This window comes from Micromys minutus (genome assembly GCF_963924665.1).
Source record: "Micromys minutus genome assembly, chromosome: 21".
NCBI lineage: Eukaryota > Metazoa > Chordata > Mammalia > Rodentia > Muridae > Micromys > Micromys minutus.
The window spans coordinates 38,363,827-38,384,828 of NC_137956.1; the positions used below are offsets into that span (position 1 = coordinate 38,363,827).

General features: G+C 49.9%; 3 protein-coding genes across 5 annotated transcripts; all 3 read left to right on the plus strand.

The window, feature by feature from the left end:
• Positions 1-1,488: 1,488 nt before the first annotated feature.
• Positions 1,489-5,505, plus strand: ZMYND10 (zinc finger MYND-type containing 10; the record flags this gene model as incomplete). 2 transcript variants are annotated; one of them, XM_080934145.1, is made up of 11 exons in its annotated part: positions 1,489-1,580; positions 1,833-1,941; positions 2,909-3,025; positions 3,115-3,168; positions 3,289-3,426; positions 3,538-3,630; positions 4,025-4,276; positions 4,564-4,689; positions 4,773-4,894; positions 5,011-5,136; positions 5,226-5,505. In XM_080934145.1, the coding sequence occupies 11 exons, from the start codon at positions 1,489-1,491 to the stop codon at positions 5,299-5,301; spliced, it is 1,305 nt and encodes a 434-aa protein (XP_080790271.1). In that variant the 3' UTR covers positions 5,302-5,505. The 2 variants fall into 2 exon arrangements, with proteins under 2 accessions (XP_080790271.1, XP_080790270.1); XM_080934144.1 differs by lacking the exon at positions 1,489-1,580 and adding an exon at positions 3,719-3,819 and having other exon boundaries at positions 1,658-1,941; positions 3,538-3,626; positions 4,104-4,276.
• Positions 5,506-5,883: 378 nt separating this feature from the next.
• Positions 5,884-16,244, plus strand: RASSF1 (Ras association domain family member 1; the record flags this gene model as incomplete). Of its 2 annotated transcripts, XM_080934649.1 has the most annotated exons (6): positions 5,884-6,133; positions 8,470-8,576; positions 11,377-11,481; positions 11,683-11,980; positions 12,107-12,222; positions 15,392-16,244. In XM_080934649.1, the coding sequence occupies 6 exons, from the start codon at positions 5,884-5,886 to the stop codon at positions 15,536-15,538; spliced, it is 1,023 nt and encodes a 340-aa protein (XP_080790775.1). In that variant the 3' UTR covers positions 15,539-16,244. The 2 variants fall into 2 exon arrangements, with proteins under 2 accessions (XP_080790775.1, XP_080790776.1); XM_080934650.1 differs by lacking the exons at positions 5,884-6,133; positions 8,470-8,576 and adding an exon at positions 9,045-9,288.
• Positions 16,245-17,304: 1,060 nt separating this feature from the next.
• Positions 17,305-20,092, plus strand: TUSC2 (tumor suppressor 2, mitochondrial calcium regulator). The gene is made up of 3 exons (XM_080934105.1): positions 17,305-17,571; positions 18,577-18,697; positions 18,843-20,092. Exons 1-3 carry the CDS (start codon positions 17,426-17,428, stop codon positions 18,906-18,908), a joined length of 333 nt encoding a protein of 110 aa, XP_080790231.1. The 5' UTR covers positions 17,305-17,425; the 3' UTR covers positions 18,909-20,092.
• The last annotated feature ends 910 nt before the right edge of the window (positions 20,093-21,002 follow it).

The following is a 21,002-nucleotide window of genomic DNA, read 5'->3' on the forward strand; positions in this document are numbered from 1 at the left end:
CTGGTTCTCCTGCCTTGGTCTCCTGAGTATTTGGATTATAGGTGTATGTTCCCACACCCCATGCATGCAGTCCTGGAGACTGAAGCCAAGGCTTTGTGCGTGCTAGACAGGCAAGTGCTCAGCTGTGAGCACAGTTCCAGCCTGTAAACCGAAAGAGTTAGAATCAGCTAAGATGGATATACTGCATCAGGATGGGAGCAAACATTGCTCTGTGTTAGATTGCCAAGGAAGAGCTGGGTGATGTAAGTTGAACCTTGAAGGAATGACTGTTCCAGAAAAAAATAAGTCAAGGATTTATTATATTTGTTATTATTATTTACTAACACTGAGACTAACACAAGAGACTTGCTTCAAGTTCAAGGTGTGACATAGTCAGACCCTGTCTCAAAAAACCTGTATGAGGAACTCGGGGGAAAACCCATGAAGTTGGAACATGGAAAACAAACATGGTGGTGCATGCCTGAATCCCCAACACTTGGGAAGCTGACCAAGAAGAAGTAAAATTTAAACCAGCCCTGACTCTATAGTGAACTCCAAGTTGGTCTTGGCTATATGAGATCCGGTTTCAAAGAAAGAGTAGGAAGTGTTGGGGAGATGGCCCACACACAAAAGTATTGTTAAAATAAACGAGGATGAGACAAAATGTGAAGCACAGAGGTAGGAGAGAGGGGGAGAGGTAGGTTCTTCAGAGCAGCTGGTAAGCCACTGTGGTCTAGAATTTTGGGTACCAGAGCCTTCCTCAAGGGAGGAATGTTAGGTGTACATCATTAGAACCCCTGCCTGCTGGCTTGAGCATTGTAACACATGCCTTAATTTCAGCACTAAAGAGACAGAGCAGGGCTGGAGAGATGTCTCAGTAGTTAAGAGCACTGACTGCTCTTCCAGAGGTCCTGAGTTCAAATCCCAGCAGCCACATGGTGGCTCACGACCATCTTTAATGAGATCTGATGCCCTCTTCTGGTGTGTCTGAAGACAGCTACTGCATATAGATAGATAGATAGATAGATAGATAGATAGATAGATAGATAGATAGATAGATAGATATACACACACACATATATACAGAGAGAGAGAAAACAGAGGCCGGTAGAGCTCTTTGACTTGAAGGCCAGTTTGGTATAAATAGGAAGTTCCCCGCCAGCCCGTATCATAAAGGAAAACAAACAAACGGAGACCACTGTAGCTACCCTATTGGGGGACTAAGACTATGTATGCAGCTGCAGGAGTTGGTGAGGGCTTCACAGCTGTGCAAGCCCTAGGGAGGTGTGGTGTGGTGGCGAGGTGGGCGTGGCAAGTGGCAACGGGACGAAACTACGCATGCCCCAAGTTCCCTCGTTTCCGTGGCGACAAGGACTCCTGCGCCTCAACGGCTTAGTAATTGTCCTGTCCCAAGACTTTGGTCCTGCCGCTGGACCCTGTGGTCCTTAAGTGTTTCAGTTTTCCCCATTCCGACTGTTTCCTGAAGCCAAAGGAATCTTAACCTCTGGCATGGGTGACCTGGAGCTGCTGCTACCTGGGGAGGCTGAGGTGCTGGTGCGGGGCCTGCGCAGTTTCCAGCTTCGGGAGATGGGATCTGAAGGGTGAGGCAGCTGCAGCAGGTGGAGTCACCTGGTCGTTTAGTGGAGGAGCTTGGAACTGACATTGGAGAAGGGGTTGCCAGAGTGGAGGGGCCTCCAGGTGGGTAGGCAAAGCTCTCTGAGATAGGAGTGTATGTCCCCCCATATCCCTCTGGTTTCAGGCATGATCATGGTAGGCTTCAGTAGAATCCAGCCCCACCCTCACTCCCACTGCACATCCCGACACCCAATGTATACACATCCCTTCGGGGGCAGGTGGAATAAGCAACATGAGAACCTGGAGAAGCTGAACATGCAAGCCATCCTTGACGCAACCGGAAGCCAGGCTGAGCCCATCCAGGAACTGCTGGTCACCCATGGGAAGGTAAGTCCAGGTTCCAGGCAGGATTCCTGCCTTCCTACTGTACCTCTCAGGGACACTGATACACCTGCCATTCCTAAGATAGCAAGAAAAGCATGCTTGTTTTATTTTGAAATAAGGTGTTAGCCTCTAACCCAGAGAACCATTAGCTCATTACCTTCCTGTTTCTGCCTCCCATGTGCTGGGGCTGCAGGCATGCCTCACTCACTGTACCTGGCTACATTTCCTGTTATTGTACCCTTAGTGGATCCTAGGCTCCAGGAGGAGCGCTCAAGTGCTGACAGAAGCCTAAATTGACTGGAAGGCCAAAGAGATCCTCTCTAAAGAGGAAGCAAGGCTTTCTTTCTAAATGGGGAAGGTAGTCTTTCTGACGCAAGAGGGGAAAGTAGCAGCCTGGGTGGAGGATGGGCCAAGGACAGCACTAGTTCCCCTGCAAGAGGAAGGCAGAGCTGGGTAGCAGGGGTTGATCTAGGAACAGAACACAGTAAAGGGCCTCAGGGTGAAGCCAAGAGCTGGAAAGATGGTTCAGCGGTTGAGAGCACTGGCTGCTCTTCCAGAGGTCCTGAGTTCAAATCCCAGCAACCACATGGTGGCTCATGACCATCTGTAATGAGATCTGATGCCCTCTTCTGATGTGTCTGAAGACAGTGGCAGTATATAAATAAATATAGATATCTAGATAGATAGATAATTTTTTTTAACTAAAAAAAAAGAGTGAGGCCAAGGTACACAAGCACCTTGGCCAGCCGGGTGACAGACAAAGACCAGAGAAAGGACAGGAAGAGAAGAGCTGCCCTAAAAGGCGGGATGCCTGAATGGAGGGTGGGGTAAGGTGCAAGAGGGGCAGTAAAGGTCATTCAGTGGAAACCCCAAGAGAGTTGGAGACTTAAGCTGGTCTAAAACTGTGACAGGAGGGCTGGGAGGTCAAGGCAGGTCCATTTAACCCCTGCTCCTCCCTTGCCCTTCCCAGATCCCAACGCTGGTGGAAGAGCTGATTGCAGTGGAGATGTGGAAACAGAAGGTGTTCCCGGTGCTGTGCCGGCTGGAGGACTTCAAGCCCCAGAATACCTTCCCCATATACATGGTGGTGAGATGGGCCCTCAGAGTCCTGAGCCACGAAAGATAGCTAACAGCCCCTGTCTCTCCCTCTCAGCCCAGCACTGTCCTCTTCAACAGGTACACCATGAGGCTTCCATCATTAATCTCCTAGAGACGGTGTTCTTCCACAAGGTGAGACACTCTATCTCCCTGCAAGAGGCTAACTCCGAAGACCAGAGCCTGGTGGAATATGTCTGTCGGGGAGGGCATCAAACTCCAGAAATATTCCCTCCCTGACACCCTCTCCCCCAGGAAGTGTGTGAGTCGGCAGATGACAAGGTCTTGGACCTAGTAGACTATTGCCACCGCAAGCTGATACTGCTAGTGACCCGGAAAGAGGGTGGTGACCTGTCTGAAGAAGAACGGTCCCAGGACAGTACCCCTATGCAAGTAAGCTCAGGTTGCCTGAACTAAGCAAAGTTTTGATGTGAGTTCCCTCCAGCCTCCACCTCCACAGGCAGGGTGAATACCCTGTGCCTGTGCCCCCTCCCCCACCATCAGGAGCTGCAGAAGCAGGCGGAGATGATGGAGTTTGAGATCTCCCTGAAAGCCCTCTCTGTGCTTCGATACATCACAGATTGTGTGGATAGGTGGGCCACCCTCCAGGGCCTGGGGCACACAATAAAGGGCTGCACACCCTGACCAGTAGCCCCTGCTAACTGCCCTTCTACCTTACCCCTAGCATTTCCCTGAGCACACTGAACCGAATGCTTACTACACATGACTTGCCCTGCCTCCTGGTGGAACTGCTAGAGCACAGTCCCTGGAGCCGGCGGGAAGGAGGTAAAGGCTCTCCCCAATTTGCCTATGACTGTAACTGGCTGCTTCTAGAACATCCTTTGGGATCAGCGGAAACGTACAGCATAAACATTGAGGATTCTGAGATGTCTCACCCTAGACAGGACTAGATTTTGACTCTGAGGCAGACCTGTGAGTCATTTATTAAAAACCCAACCTTGTTCTGGTTGGTCCATTCTAACCTTGCTAGGCAGTGGTCAGTCCTTTAGACAACACACTCTCGAAGAGAGTACCACATCTGCATCCAGTGTGCTTGGTCTCCTCCCCAGGCAAGCTGCAGCATTTTGAGAGTGGCCGATGGCAGACAGTGGCCCCCTCAGAGCAGCAAAAGCTGAACAAGCTGGATGGGCAAGTATGGATCGCCTTGTACAACCTGCTGCTCAGCCCTGAGGCCCGAGCCCGCTACTGCCTTACAAGCTTTGCCAAAGGACAGCTGCTTAAGGTGGAGAATTCAATGACCCTTTGCCCCCACAATCCATCCCCCCCCATAGCATCCCCACCTGCCCAATCCATCCCCCCCCCATAGCATCCCCACCTGCCCAATCCACCCCCCCCATAGCATCCCCACCTGCCCGTCCTCCTTCCACCTCTTGAGCTTCAGGTGACCAGGGAGCTGGTAAGATACAAACCCTCCAAGTACTCTCAGCCCCAACTTCAGGACTTCCTGTCTCTTGGCCCTCTGGCCAGGAACATTTTCCCAGTGGCCTTCCTTGGTTGGATATCTTGCAGCTTCAGGCCTTCCTCACCGACACACTGCTTGATCAGCTGCCCAACCTTGCTGATCTGAAGGGTTTCCTGGCCCACCTGGCCCTGGCTGAAACCCAACCCCCTAAGAAGGAGCTAGTGTTAGAACAGGTAAACCCCTAGAAAGTTGGGTGCTTGGGACCACGGTCCACTTTCCCGGTTCCTTCCTCCCTCTCTCCATTACACTCTTTTAGATCCCAGAAATCTGGGATCGGCTGGAGCGAGAGAACAAAGGCAAATGGCAGGCTATTGCCAAGCACCAGCTTCAGCATGTATTCAGCCTCTCAGAGAAGGATCTTCGTCAACAAGCACGGAGGTAAAGTCCGCTAGGTGGCTGAAGTCACGTGCACAGGACGAAGAAGGGAAGGTCACAGAGTGCTTCTTGGCTTCTACCTACCGGGTCCATTCAGAGCTTCTTGACTCCTCCCCCAGGTGGGCTGAAACCTACAGGCTGGACGTCCTAGAGGCCGTAGCTCCGGAGAGGCCCCGCTGTGCCTACTGCGGTGCAGAGGCCTCCAAGCGTTGCTCCAGATGCCAGACTGTGTGGTATTGCTGCAGGTGAGGGGATCCTGGGACCTTAGTTCCCCCAAAACTCCAACCCTGGGTCCTCCCACAAGCCCACTGTCATGCAACCCACCCCGCTGCAGGGAGTGTCAAGTCAAGCACTGGGAGAAGCACGGAAAGACGTGTGCTCCAGCAGCCCAAGGTGACAGAGCCAAGTGAAGGCCGTAGCTGCTGAGGGACCGACAGAAGACCGCACCCAGAATGTGTCTCTGACCCTGTCAGACCTCAATTTCCCTGCTGAGGAGCACAGCTGAGTCAAGTAGAACTGCAAACCACCACACACAAGCGAAGGCTCTTCACTTCCTGCCCCACCCAGAGAATACGTAGAGGACCAGGCCACAGCATCAGCAAACTGGCAGTCAGGCTTGGGGTGGGGGTGGGGGTGTAAGCAAGGGCCGGATGTGGAGACCCTCTTCCTTTCTCACAATAAAGCAGACTCATAGAACGCATCAGTGTGGGGCTTTACAGTCATCCTTCGGGGCGGGGGAGAAGGGGCGATGGGGCGAAGACTGGAAGGAAAGACTGGGAAGGGGCTCTTTGAAAGGGCCCACCCCTGTGCCGTGCCCCGCCCACAAGTCCACAGGGTCGGCTCGCCTCGGTTTCCAGCGCGTCCTCCTCGGCTCTTTCCCGCCGCCCAGCCTTGATCCTGGGGGCGGTGCCGAAGTCGCGGCCCGCCCTGCGGCCTCACCCGCTCCGAACTCACTAACTGCTAGTCCGCTACTGCACCGGCCTGACCGGGCCATGTCGGCAGAGCCTGAACTCATTGAACTACGCGAGCTGGTACCGTCCGGGCGCATCGGTCCAGGCCGTACCCGGCTGGAGCGTGCCAACGCTCTGCGCATCGCGCCAGGCACAACACGCAATCCATCACAGCAGCACGTCCCGGGTCGTGGCCACCGCTTCCAGCCTGCAGGGCCCACCACGCACACGTGGTGCGACCTCTGTGGAGACTTCATCTGGGGCGTCGTGCGCAAGGGCCTACAGTGCGCGCGTGAGTAGCGGCCCCACACAGCCAGCGACTACCGAACGGGAGGTCAAAGGCAGCACCATAGTTGCGGGTCAAGCCGCAGCGGAGGGCAGGACAGTAGTGATTTTCCTGCAGACCAGATCCCCTTACCTTGTCCCAATAGGGAGGGTGCTTGAGAAAGTGGTTTATCACTTGTCACACTCTGTGCGTGCACAGATGGGCAAAGTTAGTAGTCTGTGAATAAGGTGCTGGTTTCAAGTTTGCCTTTAAAGAGCTTGGGTCCTTCTTGAAAAGCCTTTGTGCCTACTGTGCTCTGAGCCTACATTCCGAGGTCCGCCTCTTCCCAATGATTGGCTCTGTGTCCCCTCTAAATTCCTGGGTGACTTCTCCCACATATAATAGGGGGCCAGAAAAGTTAGAACCTCAGTTAGGCTCCTTGTAAGTAGGAATTCTATTGGAACTTCAAGGTTGTTTTGAGTCAAGGATGCAGAGGCTAAAACATGGACTACACACACAAACACAAACACACACACAGAAGTGGTCCTTCTGACCTAAGAATGATAAGCAAATGGAATCACCCAGGACAGTTTATACTCTCCAGTCTCCTTGAGCCTACTTCTCTCAGACTTGTTGAGTTCATTGTTGAAAGTGAACCTTAGGCATTCTGGGTTTTTTTTGTTTTGTTTTGGTTGGTTGGTTTGTTGTTTTTAAGACAAGGTTTCACTACGAAGCCCTGGCTTGCCTACAACTCTCTATGCAGACCAGGCTGTGACAGTCAACCCACCTGCCCCTGCCCCCCAAGTTCTGATGTGTAGTTTTGAGTTGAGAATCGGTGCTTTGAGCCATATAGGAACTTAAGAATGGTACCATAGGCCTGTGCATACCTTGAGATCATCTCATTCACTACATGAGTATGTCACAGATTCGGCTAGTACAGCTGTTTGTGACAATGCCACATGGAAGCAAGAACTGTGGCATTTCAACATTCACAAAGGGAAAGAACATTGCTCTGGAGTCCTTGTCTGAGAAGGAAGACAGTTTGGGAGATAAGGAAGAAATCAAAGTTAAATGTAGGGTTTAGCTTCACACTGGTCCTACAGTGATAACCTGTTGAGATAGAAACTCTGTGGTGAAGTGAAGTAGAAAAAAGAAATGAAATTCTGGCCATGTTCATCTGAGATCTTTATTAGACATTAAAGTGAACACATACATGTAAGATTTGGTCTGAAGGGACCAATCAGTACTGCCTTGGATCTGGTGAGCGTAGACAGAGCTGAGACAGTCAGTACACGGTGAGAAACCTGGACATCAACTATTAGACCTGGATGCTGACAGAACTAAGGAAGGGGCTGCTGAGAAGTGAGAAAAGATGGCCGCTGGGGGCTATCCCTGGGAGTCAAGGGGAGCAAGCAGAAGCTGTGAAGGGTTTAACAATCCTGATAATGGGTACAGAAGACATTGTGGCACGTGCCTATAATCCCTAGCACTGAAACTGTTGGAGGCAGGAGGATTGCCATTACCATTTAGGGCTAACCTGAACTCCGAGATTCTTTCTCAACAAACAAAATAGACTTGTGTAAACAAGTGGAGCCTAATAGTTTTTAGAGTTTGTTTTTGTTTTGCCGAAGAAATAAGCCAATTCAAGCCGAATCCAGAGTTTGAAAGCAGGTTTATTTAGGGCAGCAGGTTCACCGATCCCAAGGAAAGAGGCTAGAGAAGTCGATATGCAGACAGGGAGAAAGGGAAGAAAGAAAGGATGTGCACGCAGGGAGAAAGAAATGCAAAGACAGAGACACGGAGACAGAGACGACAGGAAAACAGAAACACAGAACAGAGACGGGACGGGGACATGGGGGGAGCGAGCACAAAATGTCTGGATTATAATAGGGAAGAGCCTTTGGGAAGGAGGGGAAATCTAGTCCCTGGGGCTGAAAAGTTCAAGGTAAAAAGCAGGATATGCCATTTAGGTCCTGCACCAGTATGGACTGAGGAATGCTAGAAGAATCTGGAGGCCAGGTCTGCTTTGATACATAGGCACCTCTACCGTTTGTGTCTGAAACCCAACAGGGACAGAGGACAAATACAGGAAGTCGTAAATTAAATGCCTTTGTTTTCAAGTTAATGGCAAAGCTAAGTAGTAGGTCTGCGGAAGGCAAGCACAAGCGTTAAGGATGCTTGGATCTCTAACCGCCTGAGGCCTTCCAGCAAGTGTCCAGAGGACTCTAGGATCTGTGTAGCAGTGGGCGGTACCCGGCTTGAGAAAAGCCCAGTCAAGCCCAAAAACCAGTAGCGCAGAGGCTCCCTCAGTCAGCGGGTCACTTCGCCGAGCTCCCCCGCCTCACGGCCAGCCCTTTCTGCAGACTGCAAGTTCACCTGCCATTACCGTTGTCGTGCGCTCGTCTGCCTGGACTGCTGCGGGCCCCGAGACCTGGACTGGGACCCTGCACTGGAACGGGACACGAACGTGGTGAGCGCGGGGTCGGGGGAGAGCGGGCCGAGAGGGAAGCCGGGGCTCAGCGGAGGGATTCGGGGTTAATCCCAACGCCGTGCATAATGCACATCCCAATTATCGATTTCTCGGCATCAGAGACGCTAGTTTTGCTTGCGGGTTTGTCAGCTGCTGACTCCACGCCAAGTCTACTGTCCACAAACCACTGGCCGCAAAGCCGCGCCCTAGCTAAGTGCAAGCGCACCTCTCACACCACGCTTCCGGCCCGAGGCAACGTCAGTGCACATGCGCACACGCCGGGCCCGCTGGGAGGCGGGACCTGAGGGGCGGAGTCAGATTGAGATGCCTCTGCGATGAGGTCATTCCTCGAGCCGTAGCGTTGTGTCCCCGCCCCTCAACGTCCCCACCCACCCGCCGTGACACCCGAGCTAAAGTGGGGCTGTCTACGTTTCAGTCCTAACGGTTGCCGCGCGGCGCTGGCCTCGGCGCAAGCGCGTACTGACACGCTCACACGCACGCACGCGCCCAAGGCGGTGGTTGGAAGCTCTCCACGCAGTGGACTAGGGATCGGGCGGGCAAGGCGATGGGCGAGGCTGAAACACCTTCCTTCGAAATGACCTGGAGCAGCACGACAAGCAGTGGCTACTGCAGCCAGGAGGACTCGGACTCGGAGCTCGAGCAGTACTTCACGGCCCGTACCTCGCTGGTCCGCAGGCCGCGCCGCGACCAGGTGGGAGCCCTGGGGTACCGCCGGTGGGTGAGGGGCGGTCGCTGGAACGCCGCCCCTCCCCGGTAAATTGCGGCCTGGAGAGTTAGTTGATGGGCAGCCTCCCCGCCTCTCCATCGACAGCCTCTCGGTTGGTCCAGACAAAAAAACGGGGAAACGTATGGAGGGGGTCTCTGTTCCGAATAGAAGCCTGGTTCCAGCGCGATGGTACTAAGTACCCAGGCTACCCTGTCCTTACAGTCACAGACTGGTTGAGCCAGAGGAAGCAACTCTGAAGCTTGAAGGGTGGACCACAGGCGGGCATTATTCACCCATGACTAAAGCCAGCCTCGCAATCCAAACCGGCGTCTTGATTCCGCATTTGGGCGCTCCCACTCCCTCCCTGGGGGAAATAAGGAAGTGGAGGAGGAGTCCACCGGGAAGTGAGAAGTTAGTTTGGGAGGGAACTCTCTCCATGTCGTATTCGGTCTTGGATCAGTCAGCAAAGTCCCCAGCTGTTGCTGGACCAACTCTTTGACACCAGCTGCTGAAATGTAGACAATTTCCTGATCTTCCCTCCAGGGTGGAACTGTGCAAAGGGGTTTAGAGAATATAGGAAAGGGCCTTGCTTTGGACTTTAAGCATTAGGCGCATTTTACCCATAGGGATCGGAAAGACTAAACTGCCCCGAAAGTGTGGTACCAGCGCAGCTGAATCTCTTTAAAAAGTCTAGATGTGCCCAGATTATCAGACTTTTCTGGGAATATCATGGTTGTGGCCACCAAACTGGGATAACTTGTTCTAGAGCAGGAATCCCTCAGAACAGCACAGAGGCTGGCAAATCAGGAAAGTGAGATGGAAGGTTAGAAAACATATATATATAAAGGCATATAAAACTTATATGTAAAGGCATATAAAGAAAAGAATTGTTTAAAAGGCAGCAGTTTGTAGCTAACTCAGTTGTAGAGTGCTTAGCTAGCATTCGTGATGGCCTAGCTTCCAACTATTAAGAAACCAAAAGGAGAAGAGAAAGAAAGAGAGAAGCTGAGAAGTCCCAAAGGGTAAAGTAAAAGCATGAGGGCTGGTAATGCGGTTCAGCACTTGTGAGGCTGCAGGTTCAAACCCCGGCTGAGACCTTCCGAGAATTCTCCTGGGACAAAGCACTGCCTAGTGGTGATTCCAATGCTGTTCCAATTGCATTCCAGCTAGGGCCTTTCTGAAACCAACAGGAAGCAAGAAAGACTAGGGCAGTGAGGTCAAGTGAGTTTGGTAGAGGAAAACCAGTTCAGAGTTCTGACTGCCCTGAGCAGCACTCCACCCTCCAGCAAAATCCAGTCCCTGAAGGATTTTGTCTCTGGGATAAATCAGAGCCAGGGAAGAGCAGAAGCCCACCTGCTTGCTACTGGTAGGACAGGCTCTGCCAGGAAGTTGCCAATCCACCTCTGGCTTGAAGCTGCCTTTTGTGTGGCTTGAGTCAGGAGATAAATGGTGTGTCCCAGTGATTTCTTCACTATATGAGATGTGGTCTGGCGGCCCTAGAAACCCACCGAGGCATGAGGCATGTTACATTACAGAGACCAGCTTTCCCTCCTGTCTGCTGGTGCGCATCAGCTCCCCTGCTTCCCACCCTGTAATGGAGTCATGTTTTGTGCTGCTATAAAATGGGAGAGTGGGCTTCCTTTTCCAGAACAAACTGACCCAACTAGTGTTCTAGGATTGGCTATGAGTGGAGATTGGGGGTGGGGGGAGACCAGGGATCGAAGGTCCTCACAAGTACTCTATCACTGAGCTACACTTAATCCCCTAATAGTCCTTCACGCCTTCATGTTTTCCTGGCCCCTGCCATGTGCATTCATTTCTGTTTCTGTAATGTTGTTAGGGGCCACAACCAGGCTGAGGTGGCCCCAGACAGTAGAAAGCCAAATGATCTGTCTTCATATATAGTGTGCAAAACCAGGAGCATTGATGGCTTCAGGATGTATGGGTTTGGTGACAGGAACAAAATCAAGTTCCAAGCCGGAAGCCCCCCCCCCCCCCCCCCCGACACACACACACACAAAAAAAGGCTTGGGCTTTTCAAGGGCTTTGAATCCATGCTGGCTTGTCTTTTAGGATGAAGCTGTAGAGCGGGAGACACCTGATCTTTCTCAAGCTGAGACTGAGCAGAAAATCAAGGATTACAATGGCCAAATCAACAGCAACCTCTTCATGAGCCTGGTGAGTTGGCAGCTCAGGAGTTTCAGGGGAACAGAAGCCCAGCTTTGTACCAGAGGTCCAGAGTCAAAGCCAAGTATTCTGGGGTGGGCCCAAGCAGCAATCTCTATGATCTTTGCCCGGCCCCAGGAAGACTCAACCTAACCTCATCCATCTGCAACAGAACTTCCTGACATGGTGTGGTTCTTCTTTCTCTCTTTTTAGAATAAAGATGGCTCCTATACAGGCTTCATCAAGGTTCAACTGAAACTTGTACGCCCTGTTTCAGTGCCTTCCAGCAAGAAACCACCTTCCTTACAGGATGCCCGGAAGGGCACAGGGCGGAGCACAGCTGTGAGGCGCCGCACCTCTTTTTACTTGCCTAAGGATGCCATTAAGCATCTGCATGTTCTATCACGAACACGGGCACGGGAGGTCATTGAGGCCCTGCTTCGAAAATTCATGGTAGTAGACGATCCTCGCAAGTTTGCACTGTTTGAACGAACTGAACGTCATGGCCAAGGTAGGTTTCCAATCATAATTCTCCCTATTTAAGGGGTATATACATCAAATACCTGTGCATTAAGGGGCTGAGGCATCTGAGTCTGTCTCTTTATTGTTTGTCTCTCCCCCCACCCCCAACCTCTAGTATACTTCCGGAAACTGTCAGATGATGAGCAGCCCTTGAAGCTACGGCTTCTTGCGGGGCCCAGTGAAAAAGCCCTGAGCTTTGTCCTGAAGGAGAATGACTCTGGGGAGGTGAATGTGAGTACATAGTCTTTATTTCTTTATCACTAGACAAAGCTACTGGCTGTAGCTGTGGTGAGAATTTCAGGAGAAACTGGGCTAGAAGACAGGCCCTACACAGCCTCTCCAAGGACATGCAGGTCCTCAAATGGAAGTTTAGGCTTCCAGGACTCTCAATCCAAGGTCTAGAGCCTATCCCAAGAAACTAGGAAGAAGCTCAATCTAGTGAGTGGTTCATGTCATAATCACTGTACTTGGGAGGCTGAGGCTGAAGGATTGCTATGAGTTTGGGATCTGTCTGAGCTACAGAAACAAAACAAACAAACAAAAAAACCAAAACCAAAAAAAAAAAAAAAAGACCACACAAGCTAGGAAGAATTGTCTTAGGGATTTGTTGTTTCCTGGTGTTGAAAAAATTCTCCAAAGATTGATGTCTTGACTAACTCATGGTGAGCCAAGACAAGTTCAGAGACACATATATGTGGACTCAGGGATGGCTTCACAGTTAAGAGTGCTCACTGCTTTTCCCGAGGACCCATGTCCAGTGGCTCCTTTTCACCTGCAACTGTAGTGCCAAAGGATTTGACTTTCTCTTCTGGCCTTCGAGGGTACCTGTACTTATGTGCATGTAACCCCACTCTGGCACGTGCACACACACACACACACACGCACACACGCACACACACAAACTAGAACAGTAGGGCAGACAAGAAAGATGGCTCAGTGGTTAAAAGCACTTATTGTTCACGCAGAGGACCTGGCTTTGGTTCTTAACACCCATGTAGAAACTTACAACTTGTCCATAATTCCAGACCATGCACACAGTACATATACCTGCCTGCAGACAAAACACTTAAACACATAAAACAGATTTTTAAAAAGACTTTGTGTATGAATGTTTTGCCTGCATGTATATATGTGACAGGTGTTGGCTCCCCTGGAACGGAGTTACAGATGCTTAGAACCCACCATGTTGGTGCTGGGAATTGAACTCTGCTCCTCTGCAAGAGCAACCAATGTTCTTGAACACTGAACTATGTCTCAAGCCCCTAAAGCAAATCTTTAAAAAAAAAAAGAGGGGCTGGAGGGATGGCTCAGAGGTTAAGAGCACTGACTGCTCTTCCAGAGGTCCTGAGTTCAATTCCCAGCAACCACATGGTGGCTCGCAACCATCTGTAACAGGATCTGATACTCTTTCTGGTGTGTCTGAAGACAGCTACAGTGTACTCATATACACTAAATAAATAAATCTTTAAAAAATAAAATAAAATAAAATAGAAAGAAAAGAAAAACCTTTCACAGGTACAACCTGGAAAACATGAAGGCCTCTTTGCAGCATTAAGATGTTTTAGCAGCTAGAACAGGTGGCATGGGCCTGTAGTCTCATGTACTTGGGAAGTTAAAGCAGAAGAGTTGCTTAAAGTTCAAGGCCAACCAACAGACAAAACACTCTTCCTAGCAAGGCCTAGTGACACTCTTCCTAAATCTCAACTACTGGAATGCTGAAGCAGGAGGATCACTACTAGTTCAAAGTCTTCCTGGGCTACAGAGTGACATAAAGGCCAGTCTAGGTTAACATAATGAGATCCTGTGTCAAAAGTAAAAAGGTTTGGAGCTATATATAGTTCAGTGGTAAAATGCTTAGCCCTTGGTTCATGTCTTAGTTGGGTTTTCTATTGCTTTGACAATGACCAGGCTGGAGAGATAGCTCAACAGTTAAGAAAGATCACTGACTGCTCTTCTAGAGGTCCTGAGTTCAATTCCCAGCAACCACATAGTTGGCTCACAACCATTTGTAATGGGATCCGATGCCCTCTTCTGGTGTGTCTGAAGACAGCTACAGTGTACTCATATATGTAAAGTAAACAAACATTTAAAAAAAACGAAACAAAACACCATGACCAAGTTGGTGGATTTGGCTTACACTTCCACATCATAATCCATCATTGAAGGAAGTCAGGGCAGGAACTCAAACAGGACAGGAACCTGAAGGCAGGAGCTGAAGAGGAGGCCATGGTGGGTGCTGCTTACTGACTTGTTCAGCCTGCTTCCTTTTAGAACCCATGACCACCAGCCCAGGTGCCACCTTATGCAATGGGCTTGGCCCGCCACGCCACTATCAGTCACTAAGAAAATGCCTTACAGCCAGGTCTTACAATGGCATTTTTTTTTTCGATTAAGATTCCCTTTTTTCAGATAACTTTAGCTTATGTCAAGTTGACAGAAAACTAGACAGCACAGTGCAACTCCCAGTAATGGAAAAAAAAAAAAAAAAAAGGTTTTACTTAGGGGTTAGTTGTGGTACAGTAGTAAGAATAGATGCTCAGCATCCACAGAGTTTGGCAGCAAAAGGAAAGAAAAAGAAATAAAGAAAGAGGGGGAAAAAAGGTGGGTAAGGGGGATGTTGTCTGGGAATGTAGCTTAGTGGTAAAGAAAATGTAAAAGGTAACTTGCTAACATTTATGAGACTCTAGGTTTGAGTCATGGTCCATTGTATTCAGACAGACAGAGAATATGTGAGAAAGTGCGCTTAACAACTGATAGATTTCTCTACAAGGCATCTGTTTTCTGTGCAGACTGCTCATGAGGATCCTAGCAGAAACTATTTAGTCAAGAGCCTAACATCAAGCCTAGCATAGTAATAAATACTTAAAATCCCAGTATTCAGGACACAGAACAGGAGAATCACAAATTTGAAACTAACCTGAGCTACATAATAAGTTCAAAGCCAGTCTTTGATATGTGAAAGATCATGACTCAAAAAATAACAAAAAACCAAAAAACAAAAACTGGGGGCTTAAAGTGTTGGCTTAGGAGGGCTGGAGAGATAGGTCAGTGATTAAGAGTACTGGCTGCTCTTCCAAAGAACTTGGGTTCAATAAATTCCAAAACTTTTAAACAACAACAAAAAGTTGGCTCAGTGGTTAAGAGTATATGTTGCTCTTATAGAGGACCTGGGTTTGATTCCCACAGTCCAGATAGCAGTAACTCTAATTCTAGGGAATCTAACATTGACTTCTGCATACACCTGATACATGACAAAACACACATACACATGAGATAATAACAAAATGAGGAGGGGAATGAAAAGGAAAGTAATATCAGAAGGCCCAGTCCTGCTCTGAGGAGGGTCTGCCAACTTAGCCATACATTGCTGCAGCCCATGTATCTCCTCTGCCCTTTCCAGTGGGATGCCTTCAGCATGCCTGAACTGCACAATTTCTTACGCATCCTTCAGCGAGAAGAAGAGGAACACCTTCGCCAGATCCTGCAGAAATATTCTCGTTGTCGCCAGAAGATCCAGGAGGCCCTGCACGCCTGTCCTTTGGGGTGACCTTGTGTCACCCTAAGTGACAGGAGGAGAACAGGCAGTGCGAAGAGCGTGCCGTGTGAGTGTGACAGGGCCTGTGGGGCCTGAGGAGTGCGTGTGCGTGGAGGTCCTCCTCTGCTGACGGGGATGAGCCCAGAGAACAGTGAAGGAGCTGACCCTCTACCAGTGGATATGGCAGGGCATGGCTTTGCTTCCCTCTGCCCTTATATACTGAGTCGTACTCTGGGTAGCTGCTCCAGTCTTTCATCGGGGTTGCAGCTGTGAGAATCTTAGAGACTCTACAGACAGAACAAGGTTATGTTTTCAAGGGTGAGGACTTAACCTATGGAGAAAGATTGTTTTGGGGTTGTGAATGGGTCTCAGGATAGTCCTATCAGAGCCAAGGGAAGCTGCTCAGAATAATATAAGCATTAAGGTATAGTCCAGGTTTCCCTCTTACCGTGCCTTCTGACTTACACACACCCTGGGGTCAGGGAGGGCTGGCCAGTACAACTGCGGTGGGTCAGTGCCTTCTCTAAGGGAAAGGTTGCTGGACCAGACCCTCTTCTTGTTAGCCAAAGTCAGAGTCTCCCTCAGATATTTTTGATGGAAGTGTATGAATGTATGTAATGTTTTGTGGCCTCAACTGAATGCCTCCTGTTGGGAAAGGGATGGGAGTATGACAATTATCATCAGGGCCTGATGCCTGAGAGAATTGGCTGAATAAAGACATAACAATTTTTCTGGTTTGGACTCTATTGATGTGGGCCCCCAGTCAGGGTAAAGCCTAATGAGAGTGACTGCCAATAATGATTGACAGACACATCCAGAGTGCATCCTTTCCAAGGTTGCAGTGCGACCAGTATGTTTAGGAAATGTATGCCTGTGGATTCAGGTGTCTTTCAACCTTCGGGGACTGGGGTCATGTGGAGACAAGAATAAGCTACAGATTCTGCACAGGGAAACCATTTTCTCAGGCCATCTGAGAGAAACCATAGCAATAACCCTTTTCACCAAGTAACTACTTGTGGGTATTACACTTCACATGCCACAAGGGTAGAGCTGGTAACAATTTTTTTCCTGAAGTGTGTTATCTGGTTGGTTTACAACACTCAACTTAGGGTCCTTCAGACCTCAAATATAGTCATAAGGAATTGACCAAATAGTTTTTAAAAGAAATTTGGATCACCCCTTTAATCCCAGCATTTAGGAGGCAAAGGCAGGTAGATATGCATTTGAGGCCAGCTTTTTTTAAAAAATAACAAGTTACAGGCAGGCTAAGGCTACATAGTGAGACCCTATCTCAAACAGAAAAAAAAAAAAAAAAACAACAAAAAGACAAAAACAAAAGATAACAAAGTCATTCAGCAAGTTCTTTAATTTCTTTTAGATTTGCAAATGTGACAACTGCAAAGACACAGTTGTGAAAACAAGCCAAATGTACCTTGGCCTGTGGCAGGCCTTACAGTCCCTTTGGGGGTGGAGGGGTGACCTAATTAACTATTGCTTTTGAGTTTGGGCGGCGTCTGGGACATTGAGACTATTATACCCGGGTCAGACCTTAAAGTCAACAACAACACTTTACCTCCGCCTTTCTGGGAGGGAGCTGTCCCAGCTGACCCTTGGGACCCATAGGCTTCTGGGACCTGGAGGCAGCGCATCCTAGGGTGTTCAGCCTTTGGGAGTGGCCATTGGTTCTACTCCACAGACTGATGAAACCTTTAGCCACTCAGAGGAGGCAGCGTGCAGGGCGTGCGGAAGCGGAAGTGAGGTTTCCGTGGAGACAGCAGAGCCTGCGGAAGGCGGCTGCGGCGGCACCTGCGAGTGGAAGCTGGGGCAGGGCATGGTCGCGCCCGCCGCGCTGTGAGAGCGGAGCGGCCGCTCGGTCCGCCATGCGCCGGCGGCGCTGACATGGGCGCCAGCGGCTCCAAAGCTCGGGGCCTCTGGCCCTTTGCCTCCACTACGGGGGGCGGCGGCCCAGAGGCGGCAGGCACTGAGCAATCTTTGGTGCGGTCTCGAGCCCGAGCAGTGCCTCCCTTCGTATTCACGCGCCGCGGGTAAGGGCATGGGTATCTGCCTTTGGGAGGACATCCGGGAATAAGAAACGCCCCCTTACATTTGAATCAGAACGACTGTCATATTTTGGGTCCCAGTCAAAGCAAGGAGAAGGGAAAACCAAGCGGCATTCAGCTCTTGTCCGCCCAGATGGTCTTTTTAGAGAATTGGCTGAGACTTGTCTCTTAGGGAGAAGCTCCTCTGTAATACAGCTAAGACGGCCTCTTAGAGTCTTAGGATCTTCGTTTCACCTACTGCAAATTAAAGGCATTTATGTTCCTTCTGTCCTTCTAAGCCTTAGAAGAATCTAAGGGAAAATGACCTTCTGTTTAGGTGTCTTGCCCTCTTCACTGGGAAGTTAGACCTCTGAGAGTAGTGTCTGGAAAAGCAGAAATAGGCTTCAGTGTTGAAGGTGGGGCCACAATAAATAAAGGGCCCTCAACCAGTTGGTTCTCTAGATCTGAAGCACTAACCTAACCTTCTTTTTTCCCAGGTGCTCACACAAAATGGCCTGGACCTAGTGGGCTCCTAGGGCCTGGCACTCCCTGTGATGAAAATTTGACTGTAAATACCAGAGAGATCAAACAGTCTCGATTAGACAGTACTAGCCACTTGGGAATGACTTGGAGTGCAGCCTTCCTGGCTCAGACACCCACTATCTTGGTCTTTGTCCCTGAACCATCAGTATCTTTAGTATGCCTGGGCCATGACCCCACCTCTTTATAAGCCCCAGGTGAAAGGCCTGCTACTAGAATCATTACCTTTGTGGAACAGACTGATGATGAGAAGTAGCTTAATTGCCTAGACAGGGTGATCTAATATGACGTCCTGTTGGCATGACTGCCTGCTTCCTTCCAAACACCAAGCAAAGAGTTCTTCAGACATACTGTTCTTCCATGGAGATTAGCATTGTGCTTCTTGGGGTGCAGCTTACGTCTCTGTGGTCTGTGGTGTTTGCCAGGGCCAGGTGTGAGGCTCCAACCCAGCCTGTTCCCTTCTCTACACAGCTCCATGTTCTATGATGAAGATGGGGATCTGGCTCACGAGTTCTATGAGGAGACAATCGTCACCAAGAACGGGCAGAAGCGAGCCAAGCTGAGGCGGGTACATAAGAATCTGATTCCTCAGGTGAGGGGGCCGAGCAGTGAAGCCTTTATCAGTATGCCAACGGAGATACAGATGGGGCTTTCTGGGGGAGGAGCTGGGAATCACAGAAATGCTCTTAGCATAGAGGTCCAGAGCTGATCTTCACTAGCCTCTGTTTCCATGGCAGGGCATCGTGAAGCTGGATCCCCCCCGAATCCACGTGGATTTCCCTGTGATCCTCTATGAAGTATGAGCCTATGGCATGGCAGACACAAGCTGCCCCAGAGAGAAACTCCCAGGATCAAGGTGTAGCTTCCATTCAGGAGTCCAGGCTGGTGCCACAACCCTGAATAAACTAAACTCCATTGGCCCAGAACCTTCAGTTGTAAGAGGGGCAGTCCCTCAGTGTTAACTGGTATTGGTTTATATCTGAACAATTAAGTGGTTGGTGGCTGGTGAGGGCTAATGACAGAATCACCAGCCCATTTCCGCCCCCAGCCACTTCTGCAAGAAGCATGGCAGGACACATGCCGATCAGGAATGCCTGGTTCCTAGTTACTTGTCTGACCTGCTTTCTTCCAAGCTTGCCTAGGGCCTGGCCCTCCTAGAAGCTACAGCACCTTACAAGCAGAGTCTGCCTTCTTCCGGTCCCTGGGCTGTAGGGGCTCTACCCACGTGGGAACTTCCTTCCCCTCATTCCCCTTACCCCTAGTCAGAGCATTTCAGCCGTTTGCTACCTCGATTCCTCCTGTATCGGACAGACTGGAGATATGTACCAGCCTCATCCTTCCTGCCCACCTATACCACGTGCTCCCACTCTAAGATGGACACTTTGCTGGCTCTTAAAATAAGAATGGGGACCAGTGTGGGAGGCTTCTCCTTTCACCCAGGGCTGGACCGATCTCCCTTGATTTCAACCAGTTGCCCTCAAATTGAGAGGGTACAGGCCGGGGTCAGGACAAGCTATGGATGCCTGTATCTCTGGGGACTTGCCCCACACCACATATCCTCTTGTCTCCCTTGCCTTTGCACCAGTTCCACAAGTCCCCAGTTGTGAGGGAGAGGCGGTCCACCACCCAGTGGTAAGAAACAACTGGGGCTGGTGCCAGTAGTTATGAGGAGCCCATACCCTTCTCCTATGGTATCTTTACCCCTTCAGGGTCTGTTAAGGGAAAGTACTGGAGCTCCTTGGTAAGGATAGAAAGGAGGAGGAAATACATAAAAGGCATAATTAAAATGTGAAGGCTTGTAAATAGTCTAGACTATGATAATGTTGGGGCAGAGTCTGATTTCTATACAGAGATGGCTTTAAAAAAATACTTATTTGTGGAAGCTCTGTGCTTCTGGAGTGTGAAAAATGGCTTGGGGAAGAGTGATTCCCCAGCACAGTGAGACTGTTGTGTTATTTGTTCAGTTTCAATAAAAATTATTTGTAGACCCTGCACATGAGAATGACTTCTCATAAGGCTTTGACACCCAGTCTCTAAACTGCCACTTGAGCTGATGAGGTACAGCTAGCAAACCTCCGCTAGACTCCTGTGAGGCCAAACATTGCCTGTAGCAATACCAGTCGTGGCCAACAGGTGGCGGTGTTCACACACCATCTCCAGCCCTCCCAAGAAGCAGAGGTGTCCGCCACTCACCTGTCCATTCTGTTTGGGAATCTGGAAACAGAAGGTCATGGGATCTGGAGACTGTCTAGCTAGCTAGCTGCCTTGCCTAGGGGGTGAGTGTAGCCACACATAGTTGTGGGATGGTTCTGGTCCCAACAGTACCAGAGGTTACAGCCTAAGCCCCATAGATCCAGCTATACTTGAACAACGATACTTTCCACCAGCCTTGGCCTCCTTACAGGCTCTAAAGTCCACACTCACCAGACTTCCCAGTCAGCCATCAGAAGGGAGAGCTCAGGCTTCTGTTGCAGCTTCTTTTGCTAGGCTCTGCCCAATCTTCCTCAGCTCTCTGCTGCCAGTGTACATTCTGCCTATATTTCTCAAGGTCTGCTGTGAGTAGTCTCTCTCCCCCTCCCCCAGCCTTTGGCCATAATAAACTCAATAAGTTCAAAACAAAACAAACAGAATCCTTCCAGTTAGGAAGGAGTTCATCAACCCAAGGTCATGGCAGTTGACCTTCAAGTTGCTCAAAGGCTGGAACTCAAGTCTTGAGTCGGATTATCCTATTCTGCTTAGATTAGCAGTTCTGTAGACCAACTGCCATCCCCTGTAATTAACAAGCCAGGAGTTAGGCTCCTGTTCATGGGCCAAGGCTTCCCATATCAGACAGTATCCTATCTCTCACCACCGGCATCCTGCCTGGGGAACTCCCTGTTCTGGACCTATCTAGCTAA